Below are 14,111 nucleotides of genomic sequence, written 5' to 3'. Positions count from 1 at the left end.
GGCACAGCAAAGCTAAACATCTCAAACATGCAAGCAAAAAAAAAGTGAGAAAACTGCACGTGAGAATTTACATATGAGCCCTCACCTCATCAGGGTGTAAGTCCACCACCTTCTGACAGATCTTGTGCAGCTGTGTAGCATCACTAACAAGACCCAAGTCCTGCTCCTGGATGATGTGCAAGGGTGACTTGTCTGATGACCTCCACATCTCTTGGAACACCTGAGAGTGGGGATAAACCAGTAAGACACACGGACAACCAGAATACAAACAAGCACTAGTCACAGTTGTGTATATTGAGTGACAGATGGAAGGGAATAATTGCATGGTCTGTGCAGCTGACTGACCTGCTTGGCAACCGAAGAGGAAATGTGCCCTGTTTCCTGGAGTTCCAGCAGCTCAGCCAGGGCAAGAGGGGAGATTGGGCTGAAATCAAATGAAGGGATAATTTAATTACACTTTAATGGATGGACTGAAGAATCAGTGATATAAATGGACAGGCAGACGGAGAGAGAAAAAGTGGGAGTGTCAGACTGAAAGGGCGCAAGACTCTATCAACATTTCTGATTTGACTCTAATGTGTTTTTCCTTCCTATGTCTGCTTGTTTACTCCCCAGGCTACCAGGCAAACAGAATCAAAGAGCCTGTTAGACTATATTAAGTGGAGACAAAGTTTGATTCAGTGTACTGGGGCCAGTCAGCTCATCGCAGACACTGTGGGAAACAGATGAAAAGTATCCATCTTTACAAACACAACTCTGTTTGGCCCATATGTGTGAAATAGAAAAATGATTCCCAACCAGGTCTACATAGAAGGTTCAGTCACTGCAAACTAGAAATAGTAATGTCAGAAAAAAAAAATCTTCAGTCGTGGAGCATTGCTGTGCTCGTCGTGTGAATTCCAAGACCCTCTGCACTCTGGGTGTTAAAACTGTTAAAGTAATAGACAGTAGTTAAAATATGTAGCTAAAAGTAATGAATAATAAAAAATAATTACTAAGCTAAAAGTATGGAGAAACAGCTGAAAGGGTTAATGCTGGTGTAAAGGTATTGCTGTTGAAATTGCTATTTGTAGTTAACAAATAATGAGTAAAAAGTCCTGGCGATGCATTCGACAAAAAAAAAAAAAAAAAAAAAAAACCCTGACTATATTTGGGTTTTCAAATCTCTCACATTTTTAACATGACATTAATGTAGGCCTGGTGAGATATTTCACAATTCTGTCATCATACTGTCACCATGCTGCCAAAAAAATATTTCACTGAACCCACAGTGAGTTTCACTCAGGCAGCCGCCAGCAACTTTGTTAAGGTGCAATACCGTGAATGTTGACTTGTCTCAGTTGGTGAAAGTGTCCAGACGAGCTTTTAATGACATGTCTGGAGTTTGACCTCTCTGCCTGAGCAGTATGCTTCTCAATTTCTATTTCTTTTGTCCTATTCAAGTGCTTGGAGCCAGAGGAGTAAAATGAAATGTGGGCAGGCTTGACAAGACAGCAGAGACAAAATTTTGATACTAATTGGGATCAGATGAACAAAAAAGGAGATACTTGCCCTTCTTAACAGAACTCTTCAAGATATTTTACTTAGTATCCAAACTGCTGTTTATTTTCTTATGGCTCCAAGCTCTCAAAATGTTTTTCTAAGTATTTACGTGACTGAGTTTCACTGTTTTATTCCCTGCCTGCAGCTTTTCACAGTCCTGCTGGCTACTCTTTGTTTATGTTTAACTTCTTTCTTTCAACCAAAGTAAATGCAACATTATACATGAATAAACACCAGCAACTCTGTGATTTACATGCGCACAAATGTGCCACAGAACAGTCTGGGATGGGTAGATAAACCAAAGCTCTCAGCGTCTGTGCTGACGTCAACCCATTTTAAGTTCATTTGCTCTGTAATGACTCACAGCCTTTCACTTTGAAGGCTTGTTCATACTTTTCACTCTAATGCTAATTACAGTTGGACTAAAGAAGCTGAAGTGAAGATGTGATCTAGTGGCTGACCTTTGTAAACTCAGGTCAAACTCAGATGCATTCATTTGGCATTTTGCTTTTACCTGTGGTCACTATTTAACTGCAATTTTAAGAAAAACGGCTAAAATGAATGAGATATTATTTGATGTCACTAAATCACAGAGTGGGAGAAAAGTGGTGTAATTTTTCATAACTATTGGCTAGATAGGCATCTTCACTTTTTTTGTGTTTTGTTGTTTTTAAGGTACCGTGGCAACTTTAGTTTGCATCAAAATATTACAAAGACTTTATTGAATTTCAAGTGTTTTGGAACATTTACAAAATCCTACATGTTCCAGCTAAGGGGGCCACAGCGAGGACGGATCAAAACAGCACCTTCTATCAATAATGTTATTTTTTCACTAATGTAACTAGATTTGTCAAAACAGGCTTTACTCAGGATTGTTGTAGGGATGTTCCCATTAACAGACAAAGATTTAGGGAATATCATTTAGTGATTAATGAACTCATGTTATTGTTCTATGGTATGTGCTAGTTTAACCAGTATTTTTGAACACTAACAATCTGAATATAAGACCTTATTCTGAACACCGTACAACACAGGTGAAGTCTTTTTTTCTGTGCTTGAATTCTTGGGAATCCAGCGCAAGAATGGGATAAATTATGAAGAGGCCTTATTGTAGCTGTTTTCAACTACAAAGTTGGGAGGTCATGAGATTTTCTCTGAATTTACTGAAACATAGAGTCTTTCTTTGTAACATACCAAATACTATTTCAGTCTAAATGCATCTTCTGATAAACAAAAGAACCTGGGAAAAAGGTTAGAAAAAAACTATTAACATGGGGGAAATTAAAATTCTTGCACTGGACTCCCAAGAATTCAAGCACAGAAAAAAGACTTTTTAATGGGAACAGTTCAATAATTGTGATTTCAGTAAGTTCACATATTTAGTAGTATGTTAATCTGTGTCAAGGGCGTGCATCAGTAGCAACAGTAGAAGCAATGGCTAGTGAATCCTGACAGACTGCATCTGGACAGTTAATACTTTTTTGGGGAGATTTATGCACTCATTACAGGTAGGAAATCAGGGAGACAGACAGAGAGAGAGATGCAACAAAGGTCCATAGTCAAACCTGAACCAAACATGCTGCAGTTCATGGTCAGCACCATTAATTTACACAGGTTCCCCCATGTTAATAGTTTTTAACCTTTTTTCAGGTTCTTTTGTTTATCAGAACAATTTAGACAACATTTAGACTGAAAACTATTCGGTATGTTTCAGTAAATTCAGAGAAAATCTCATGACCTCCTGACTTTGTAGTTGAAAACAGCTACAATAAGGCCTCTTCATAATTTATCCTAATATCTGTACATGGTCCATCTTTCTGCCACAGGTCAAAATCAACATTTTCAAATACAGCAAACAAAAGGTTCAGTGCAAAGTGAATTAGTAAGATAATATTCACATATTCATAGTCTGGTGCTCAGGCCTTGACACCTAAGACCTGAGCCCTGGCAGCAAAAGAGCGCTGTGTTCATCAGCTATACTGGCAAATGCAAAGGCGTGTTTCTCACCTCTCAGCCACACTCATATCTTTCTGTTTGAGATGACCCAGCAGCTCATTTGTCACCCAGCCAATCACCTTCCTCGGCTCTTTCTTGGTTGCCTTCAGCACCGCCTCAAAGAATTCCACTAGCCCATCTTCATTCTGCAACAAAACAATGCACTTCATATGCACATTATCTAATCAGGATCAAGTCAGCCCAGCAGAGGCCACCAGTGCCTCCTGAATCCAGGCAAACCTGCATCCAAGTTGACTCTGCTTGTATTTGATCAGATGGCAATTAAAGGAAGTATCCAGGAAACAGATTTGTGAGAGAATCAATACCTCTCTTACTGCCTGCTTTCACCTGCTTATAAACTCACCACCAGAGTGAAGCTGTGCTCGGGTAGGATGCCGTATGTTTGCACCAGCCTGTCTCTTTTGACACTGGGCAACTCTGGCAGCCCTTCCCTTATCTTCTGCACCACCACCGCCTGGCACGCATCAATGCCAGTGGGCAGCGATGCGTTATCCTCATACACAATCAGAGGGGGCAGGTTGGGCTCTGGCATAAACCTGAAAAGAAGCAGGAATGGTATAAAAAAGAGGAGGGATGGAGGAGGAAATGCTTTATCAGCAGTACAGATGAGCTTAAAGGAAACAAGGTTGGCTTCTGTTGGGATTCTAATAGTCCTCTTGACATTACACTTGTCACATTTCACTTGCTTCTCTAATCGTTTGACTCAATCAGCCTTAAGTCTCTCCATCTATCATTGCCCTTCTTAAAGTCAAACACATGCAACTCAGGTCCAGACACTGAGTGATAGCTATATATTTCCATCCATTTAACTGCCACTCAGACGCTCTCATCATTGTTCGGTCGCTAGAGGGCAAGAACCTCTAATATCATTTCCGTATGTCAATAAACACACGTGTCTAGGGCAAAAATGATTGTGAACGTGTAGAAATTCCACAAACTCACACTCACCTGTAGTCCTGAAGACCCTCTTTGTCCCTCATAGGAATGGTTTCTCTAGAAGACATGAAGCAAACATTATCCACTGTCTGATTTAGAGCGAGTCAATGCTTTGAAACTCTTCGGAGGATATGCTGCTTTTCCTTGTTTTTTATGATCGTTAACCAAATGCTGTATCTTCAAATTATGAAAGTATGATCGGACAAAACAAGAATTTCAGTAGATCAACTTTCAGTATGGGAAATAGTGAAAAAACCACAGAATAACCCTGTTGCTTTATGGCTATTGAAAAAAAACTATATTTACTAGTGTAGTCAGATCCGTAGCCACCTTCAGAGGAACAAAAAGAAAAAGCTAATCACAGGCTTCACCCACTCTTTATAGCATGCTTCACTATGTACCTAGAAGAAGCAAGGCCTCATGGGAAGGAAGCAGAGCAGCAAGGCCTCAGCTGTGTGGGAGCTGGCTCATTCTGCAAGCTCATAAGCCTGTGAGTAGCACATAGCTCACAGATAACACAGGATGACGGTAGCATCCAAATAGCTCTATTCATCATCATTACCATGAAGGTTCCTCCTCAGCAAAGCTCAGGACTAATGAACCAGGCAGAGATCCCAGTCAGAGGGTGTTGTAGTGGCTAAAGCTTGGCATCACAGCCTTGCGTTTTAATCCTCTTACCCTGATTTGGAATCATATGCACGGGTCTCATTTTGCACTGTCCCCCCTCTCTGTAGGACATCAATCTGTCTCTGGATCTCGTAGTCTGGTGATATAACAGACAAAATGAACACACAGACAGACATTTTATCGAATAACGCTGTAACACAAATCTGTGGGTAAACGCCAGAACATCTGCTGTTACAGACTGACAATAGTCAGGTTTCTGACTGCTGCCACATTATACCTGTGACAAATGATGTTTTTCTCCATGACCGACATCGGCTTAGCAACTGAAGAAATATAACATTAATGATAAACTAATGATAAACTATTCAAGCAGAGCACCACAGTGCTGCATTTAAAATGCTGGAACTTTCTGGATGTGGCTCTTTGTAAGCTTTTTAAGTGAAGCTCATTGAACAGTCAGTAAAGTCAGAGTTGACACAAAAATCTATGCTTTTTTAACTGAGCAGCTGCAGGAAGGCAATTCACTAACACAAGCTGCTTTCACACAGCTAATTGTTTGTGAATAGCTGTCAGTCCTAAAGTTATGCTTTACAAGTCAATGCCAATATTAACTATTCTATCTGTCATCATTTCTCTTCATAAATCTAATAATCTTGTTTTCATTTTAACAAAAAAAAAAAATGTATGGAAGTGATGTGTTATGTGATTGTTAGGAAGTGACAGTTTAGACCTGTCAAAACTCCAGAAGAGTGTACTGTATCTAAGTGTATCTTTGGCTATGTGTTTATCCAGTGTATTTGCACATGTATTCATATGCTTTTACTCACTTTAGCTCCTTAAAATGATTTTTGTTTTTTAGTTTTGACAGCAGGTCGTGAAGAGGCAGAGAAAGTGGGGGGACATGTGACACAGATCAGTGGCCGGCCCCAGACAAACCATTGTGAATTGTGATCCCACACATAGAGCGCCCACCATAACCGCTAGGCTTTTTATATTATATTGTAAAATTATCAGTGTATGTAATGTGTATGTAACACCCATCAATCCATTAGCAAGACCACCTATCCTTCAGAGCATGATGTGCGGGTGCTGGAGTTGATCCCAGCTGACACTAGGTGAGAGGTAGGGTACACTCTGGACAGAGCACCAGTCTATCACAGGGCTGACACATAGAAACAGATAGCCATTCACACCTATGGGCTAATTAGAGCCACAAATGAACCCAACCTGCACGCGTTTGGACTGTGGGAGGAAACCAGAGTACCCACTGCAAACATGGAGCGAACATGTGAACTCCACACAGAAATATTTCCCTTTGAATCATAGTGGAGTAATAGTAGCAGTACATGGAAATATTCAAGTAAGATACAAGTAACTTGCCATGACCAGTTGCCAAGCAACCAGCACAGGGCTCCAGGAAATGACCAGACCCAGCCAAAAAACTGTTTGGTAAATAACACCCCATAAAATGGCAAACTGGTTTTGTTGCACTTGGATTTATTATGGATGAGACAACGTGTTAATGTGCGAGCTTTAGGGCTGCTGGTAGGCAGACTTGTTAACTTGGGAAAGAACCAGGCTAGCTCTTTCCACTTTGTTCCAGTGTTTTTGCTAAGCTAAGTTTGCTGGGATCTGGCTGTAGCTTTCAATTTGCTGTATAGATGTATATTGCAGTAACATCTCACCTAACTCTTAGTGAGAAAAGTAATAATGATATTTCTCCCAGGGTTAAACTTTTCCTTTAATGCACTACTTAAGTAAATGTACTTAATTACATTGCAGCACTGTTTCTTACCTTTTACAACCAGTTTGCAAGGAAAAGTGCAAATATCAAATCACAAAAATGCCTTTACTTTGAGAAAATGCATATGAGCAATTACGCAACCAAGTTCACATCAAGCATCATTTCTAAGCGTCTGTCACACTTTAATACCATCATGTTATCTTTCCATTAAGTTTATAACTTTTTATGATGATTACCTATAGCTCTGGCCAGGTATCGGACACTGTTGATGTTCTTCACCTCTGTCCTGATGCCCAGAGGCTCACCTGGTCTGTGGACGGACACATTGGCATCCACTCTCAGCTGGCCCTCTGTGGAGAGAGAGGTAAGAGAGGTGCACTGAGAGGCAAATATGTTTGGGTTTATACGTATAGCGACTCAGAAAGAGAAAGAGATGAATTTCCATACCAGACATGTTGCCCTGACAGGTGCCCAGAGCCTGCAGGATGAGCTGAAGCTCTCTGACAGCTGCAGCAGCCTCCTCTCCACAGCTCATGTCTGGCTCCATCACCAGCTCCATTAGACCTACACCTGATGGATGTGAAGACAGCTGTGTTTTACATCTCTAAGGTATCTATCCTATGGAGCTCTGTGATAAACCTCAACAGTTTCTTGCTTTATTGAGCAATTTAAATCTATAGAAAAAGGCCTGTCTGTTTTTCAGAGCAGTAGTTATGTAGAATACTTTCTTATCACCAGTAAATTTCATCTCCTCAAAACTTTTTCGACTTCCCTTCTGTCTGTGTTCGCAGACCAAACCCATTACAGAAGCTTAAAAAAACAATGAAAACAAAAAACAAAAACTTAACATTTTTTTAGGGTTAAGCTATGTCCTAAACCTGTTGGGCATTTAGTTTTTAGAAAACATACACAGTTGTAAATAATGCATTTGCTGAATAAAACAAAATATCATCAAGGGAAATGGTGAGGTTCATTTACATGTTTTTAGTAGTTCTTGGAGAACAATAAAAATCTGTGGCACAGTGAAAAAAGCCATGTGAGGGTGGGCTATACAGTCAATACACATTCATAGCATCCCTTTATTGTTTCTCTTGTTCTTTTCATGGGATTTGTTGACAATAAGAAACATTTGGAACATCAGCAGCCATTTTGTTTAATCATAGGGCACAGAATAAGGGTCTCTAATGTTACCTGCTCTGTTTAGGTCTATGAGTGTCTGGCTGTGCACGTCATCATGAAGACTCTTGCCACTGTCTTGTTCCAGCTGAATCTGTTTGATGCGGACATTTCTTCTGATCACCTGGCTCCCTTTTTTTCCTTCGAGACGGCTGTAAGTCATCATACCATCTACAGCAATGGGCTGCCGCTGTTGGGTAATCTGGTATCCAGCCTGCAATGAGAAAATACAGTGTTCTAAAACTCTGAGCAGCAAGGTTGTCTAGCAAATAGAGGATTCAAAATCAAAAACATTTTGTTTAGCAAGAAGCTGAACATTTTAATGGCCCCTTAATATGCCAACAATACAAATTACTCGAAATACAATAAATTACAGATGTATTTTAAATTGTCAGTAATTCAATAAATTCATCTTATCGATCGTTATTTGAAATCAATAATTCTTCATTCTGTGAAAAAAAAATCATTTCCAATAGGAAATAAATCAAATTATGGAGGTAAGATAATATTTCCTGGAGCCTTTCAGCTAAATCTTAGTATCCCTGAGCAATAACAGTGATAAGTTCGCCTCAGCCGATATATTGAGTCCATGTAAAATGTGAGGCAGCACACATCAATTAAACACAGTGCTGGTTGATTGGATGTGAATTCATTACTATGCAACAGGAGCACTGCCATTTCACTCAAGGTTTCTACTGACAAAAGCATAAGAATAAATATTTAATCTCCTTCTTTATTCCTAAAAGAATCTGCGGGCCCCAAGTGTTCTACACGTTACTATGGAAACCACATCAGAGGAACTAAACATTAATCATACTTATGCTAAAGACAGTGAAGATGTGGGAGAAGAGATTGGGGGGCTGTTCGTCACTGACTTTGTGAACAATGTACCTGATCTACACAATCAATCACCTCCACACCACCTCCTTTAATAAAAAAAACAAAAACAAAACAAAACAAAAACAAAAACAACAAAAACACACACACACACATATACACTTGGAGATTTTCTTTTTTGGTTTTCTGTTCAGGGTGGATTCTGTCTGTACAACTGCTGAACTGCCTGAATACTGTTTCTGATTATTAAAAATCTGCTGTTTCTCAGTTAATGTTTTCTTGAATCAGTGTTGTTCAAAGTGTTGTCTCTGGACACTGAAGCATGACCATGCCACACTACACATTAAGGAGCAGATATCTATATAAGTGAAGAGCATTTGCATTTCATGTCTGGCTAAATAATGAAGGACTCGGAAAGTTTGTTGTTAGTAAGATCACGGTAGCCACATTAAGTTTTCCCAATTACACTCTGACAGCAGACTGGGCAACACCTTTTTATATTCAGTTATAGACACATGCCTTCTCACTTACTGTACCTACAGGCTACAACACACAGAAGCGTGTGCTGAACACATTTCTGTGTTACAATCCACTGAGTCATTTTCTGACTCATTTCAAAGTGGCTAAACAAACCAGCTTCGGTCAGTTGTCTCACTCTTCTCAGCTTTCCATTGAGTTCACACAGACATTCACGGCTCTTATTAAACACTCATTGAAGCTTCAATAGCCAGCCTAAGTCTGTTTATTTGGAAACTTAATATCTCAAGGAAATTGTAATCATTTGCTTTGCTGGTAGATTAGCGTGGAGCCACTGAGCCATGTTATTAGAGGGCTGTTAAAAACTTGTGCCTTGCCTGCCATTTCACTTCAAAGAAGGAATGTTGGTTGGACAGTGGCATTAATCATTTAATGAGTAACTGTGGTGTTTTACAAAATGCAATCAGGGAGTTCTAGTGGAACATATCAATAATGTACAACACAGTTTACAAATGTATTTTTCAAGGGCAGGATAATTTCTCCCTCTGTCCTGCTAGTCATTTGGTTTCACAAGCATAAATTTCACTCCAACTTTAGGCTGAGTCTGAACAATATCCTATTGCTTGCATAATCAAAAGCCATGGCTTTTACCAATGGCTTTTACACAACACCGTAACAGACCACTCTTCCCGTGCACCTGAAGAGATTGATGCAAATTAAATAATTATGTTTAAAAAAAACAAGGCAACAGCAGGTAATGTGCACACTGCAAACAGGGAACTCAAAACACAAATAAATGTTTCAGGCTCAACCTGCTGGCATGGGTTGTTTGAGAAATCTCAAGAATAAAAACTGTAATCGGGTATTATCATCCCTGCTGTGTGTCAACTGTTGACAATGAATCCAACAAAAGTGATGCAATCTTCTCCGCAATAGAAGATGAACTCAAATGTAATTCCTGCACTTCTGGAAGGGATTTTCAAGAAACATGGCCTTTCTGGGGAGATAGTGTATCCCTACTATGGTTATTAAAATTTGTATGGCTGCCACTTTGTGATAACCAGTAAGTCTGTGAAATATTAAATTGGAAAAAAAACTCTATTAAGATCCAGAGAGACTTTGGTGCTCCGTCAAGCATTATCATATGTGTATCAGCTCAAGAAAATAATCTCAAATATCTAACAAAAGCTACATTTATTCCAGTGCAATACAGTAATGCATATATTCAGTGTATTTCTTCCTACTTTATGATGTCACTAAGGACGTTTTGGACAGTGAAATCCTACCAAAGGAAATCGGTATCTTCAGTTCAGCTCATAATTACCCTCCTCATTACCTTGCCCAAAGCTGTGCTAGCATAATATTTTACCAGTGAAGGAGTGACTTTGAAAATTCAAAATGAAAATTTCCTAAATACCTTTCCCTCACAAATTTCTGGACTTATTAGAAAAGGTCTCTATAGGGCAAGTCACTATAGAGGTCCAATGACATTTAGTCTTTTCTATCTAAGCCTTAAAATGTCACTCATAATGTAAGTAAAATTACCCTGGGGCTCAGGGGGGTAGTTAAACCTTGCCGTGCTAGTATTCCATTACAGAGAGCAAAGTGAACATCATTTGGGCAAGACCGTTAGATGGAACTATCAGCATTAAAGAGATGGTTTTTTCAATACCTCATCATCTTACCAGACTGCAATTCAGCTCTTACATTATCCTGTTAGACATTCAAATACTAATCCTTTTCACGTGTCACTGTCATTGGATTGGTATGTTGGCAAAAATGCCTGACCTGTCTCTTTACAGTAGTAAATTTGAAAAGTGGGATAAAATTAAATTAAAGCTGAACTAAATTATTTTTGACCACTTGGGGCAGGGGCAGTGTTTTAAGGTGATATTAGTAAAATGGTTGCAAATAGTTGCTTACTTACACCTAGAGCAATTACCGAGAAATATTATCATTGACTTGGAACTTTAATATGTCTCCTGATACTCCAAAGAATATTTTCTGTCTCATTAGCTGGTAAATGCTTGACTGTTTTCACCAGCAAGTCACTAATTTTGACTATAGTAGTGTACAGTGGTTTTGGGAAGTCTTTGTCTGCTGCAGCAAGCAGGATGCTATGAGAACAGGGTGAGTGAGACAAAACAGTAAAAATCAACTAAACAATGAGCTGTGGCCTCTGTGTCATTTATCTCCTGTCTATGTTCCCATACAGGGCTTCAGAACATTTAGGGTGTTTCAGCTTGTTTTGGTCTTAAAGTCTGCAACTTTTTTATTTTGGGAGACTCGTTCTGTTGTCATTAACTTACTTTTCAGCTGCTCCTGAAACACCAGATAAAGTTAGGAAATGGCAGTTGGCAATGAGGATTTGGCAACTAAAGAGCCAGAAATGGTGGAGACCAAAAACAGAGCCAAAAGGGTAGAAAATACATTATGTTCTTCATCTGGTAGACAGAAACACTACTGCACATAAATGCTAATGTTGCCCTGTGTGTGCTGATTGTGAAAAGCAGCTGTTTGCTACATGTTAAAATGCTGGAGTATGATTTAAAAAATAATATAAATAAATATAGTAATTCATTAATAATATTTTGAAGCAGTGTACTAAATTCTAACTATGTCTCCAAGACCTCTGCTTATAAAACAGTTGATCTTAATTAACTACAGTACTTGGTTTTCATATTATCTAATTTCAGAATTCAGAAAGTTCATAATAAAACAAACAGCACCACACCCAAGTATCACACCCAAATTAGTGGAGCTGGAAAACTCTACCCTTTTTATTACTCCAATAATGATTTAAATCATATGAATAAAGGAAAGCTACACAGAAATTATTGGCAAAGGCAGGGAGAGGGGAAATGACCTGGATAATGTAAAAATAGAAGTGCACTGAGGGAAATGAGCTAGTAAGTGAAAAAACACTGGTCATTTTCTTTAACAGCTTTCCGTATCATTTATCTGTATGTGTGGCCAAAAAAGCATTTTTGCTGCTTCAGCAAGACTTGGTCACTATTTAAATTAGAGCTCATGTCTCAGAAGGTTCACTGGGAGTACTGTGATTCAGGAGCTTAGGCGGGTGAGGAGAACTTATATATATTTATAGTGAATAAAAAGTAGCAACGCAATATGATGTGCAGGACAAAAGCAGTTCTTCATTGCTGTCAGATAAGATAGCACTAAACCCTTGGTGTTGCATAGAGAATAACAAAGAAGGACAGGGAGTGAAAAACTCACAGGGAGGTCAGCATAGAAATAATGTTTCCTGTCAAAAAGTGATTTCCTGTTTATAGTGCAGTTGAGAGCCAGTCCTGTCATCACTGCTGCCTCCACACATCGTCTGTTCAGGACCTGTGGAAAGAGGCATTAAATTATGATCTGACAAGAAGAGGTTCAAAAACCAACAGGTTATCTTTGTCTGAATTCAGTTAAATATCACTTACTGGTAATGTGCCAGGTAAAGATGCATCAAAGAATGACACCAGGGAGTTTGGAGGAGCTGAGAAGCAAACCGGTGAGCTGGAAAACAGCTTGGTGTTCGAGTTAACCTGGGCATGGATTTCCAAGCCAACCACTCCAACAAGGTGGTGAGGAGCACTGAGACAAAGAGGATCAAAATATGATGTAGAAATAAAGGAAACTTCTAGTGGACATGTTAACTGAAGATGACACATTCAGCCAGAAAAGTAGCCATGTGCCATGACAAAGGAAAACACTGGTTTCTGTTTGGCTCCCAGGTGTTTATTAAAGAAAATATACTTCAAGCAAAAGCTTGATTGTCTACCACGTGCTAATTTGAAGAAAGTTAGTGTTTGAATATTTATTTTGTTAAGACCAGAAAATATCAGCAAAAGATGGTTGAACTTTCTATTCTGCCTTTGGTTTTAGAATAAACTCCCCAAATTTTTCTCATGAGGATCAATTTACTTTTTATGAAGTACTGCTCAGACTCGTGTTGGATTTGAACCCAAGAGCGGGGACCAGCAAACAGCAAACAACTCAGCCTGGTTCATAATATAGCCACTTCTGCTGATTTGTGCTTACTCAGGTTTAATACCATGATGAGTTTTGATCCTTAGAGTTTGTGGTGCAAGAAACAGAAAGTTGCACATGATGACACTTGTATGGATTCCTTTATTGTTGTTGTTGTTGAACTAACAACAGGATTGAAAAAGAAGCTGCATCTTAATCCACATTAGTTATTCACAGTCTTCTGTCTTCAATTTAAAAAACATGTCTCTTACAGGTGCCCCAAACCTTCTGAAAGTACATTACTACCTGCAACACCTTTAAGGGGAAACACAAACTGATGAGGATGACAGATTTTAACTTGCTTATTGCTTAGCAACTGTAGGTAACCATAGCAACAATGATTCGCTTCAACTCTACGTTACGAGTGAAGGGACTAACCAGTTAGTTAGACAAACTTACTGACTTGACTTAACTAAAAAAAAACCTCACAGATCAAAGCGACTTTATGAAACCACATTCGTAAACAGGCGTACAGGTTAGTAAGTCAGGTCAGTGGCGCTAAACAGGCACCAACTATTCAACGGCAGCAGCCTCTTACCTTCTTGCTCTCGGCTGCGGTTGGACATGCCATTGTGAGCTGGTTGTGCTTATTCGTCTAATTATACATAAATTCTTCGGATACAATATTATTATTTGTTTATTCATACGATACAAAAGCTCACTTGCTGCAACACAGGAGACAACCATGTTGTCTTTTAAGCTACAATAAGCACGACACGGGAGT

General features: G+C 39.2%; 1 protein-coding gene across 1 annotated transcript in view; it reads right to left on the bottom strand.

Annotated features, from left to right (window-relative positions):
• gatb (glutamyl-tRNA(Gln) amidotransferase, subunit B) overlaps window positions 1–14,111 on the bottom strand; it is a 17,187-nt gene extending 3,076 nt beyond the window's left edge. The window contains exons 1-12 of the mRNA XM_026302592.2: window positions 13,926–14,111; window positions 12,799–12,952; window positions 12,593–12,706; window positions 8,057–8,255; window positions 7,313–7,435; window positions 7,102–7,215; window positions 5,173–5,257; window positions 4,507–4,551; window positions 3,902–4,094; window positions 3,550–3,683; window positions 346–424; window positions 86–220 (exon numbers count right to left, since the gene is read on the bottom strand). Coding sequence (XP_026158377.1) covers window positions 86–220; window positions 346–424; window positions 3,550–3,683; window positions 3,902–4,094; window positions 4,507–4,551; window positions 5,173–5,257; window positions 7,102–7,215; window positions 7,313–7,435; window positions 8,057–8,255; window positions 12,593–12,706; window positions 12,799–12,952; window positions 13,926–14,074 — 1,524 coding nt within the window. The 5' untranslated portion in view covers window positions 14,075–14,111. The remainder of the gene's footprint in view (window positions 1–85; window positions 221–345; window positions 425–3,549; window positions 3,684–3,901; window positions 4,095–4,506; window positions 4,552–5,172; window positions 5,258–7,101; window positions 7,216–7,312; window positions 7,436–8,056; window positions 8,256–12,592; window positions 12,707–12,798; window positions 12,953–13,925) is intronic.

This window comes from Mastacembelus armatus, chromosome 1 (assembly GCF_900324485.2).
Source record: "Mastacembelus armatus chromosome 1, fMasArm1.2, whole genome shotgun sequence".
Taxonomy (NCBI): Eukaryota; Metazoa; Chordata; class Actinopteri; order Synbranchiformes; family Mastacembelidae; genus Mastacembelus; species Mastacembelus armatus.
Note: the sequence above shows the minus strand (reverse complement) of the source record. Positions and strands in the feature narration are given on the sequence as shown.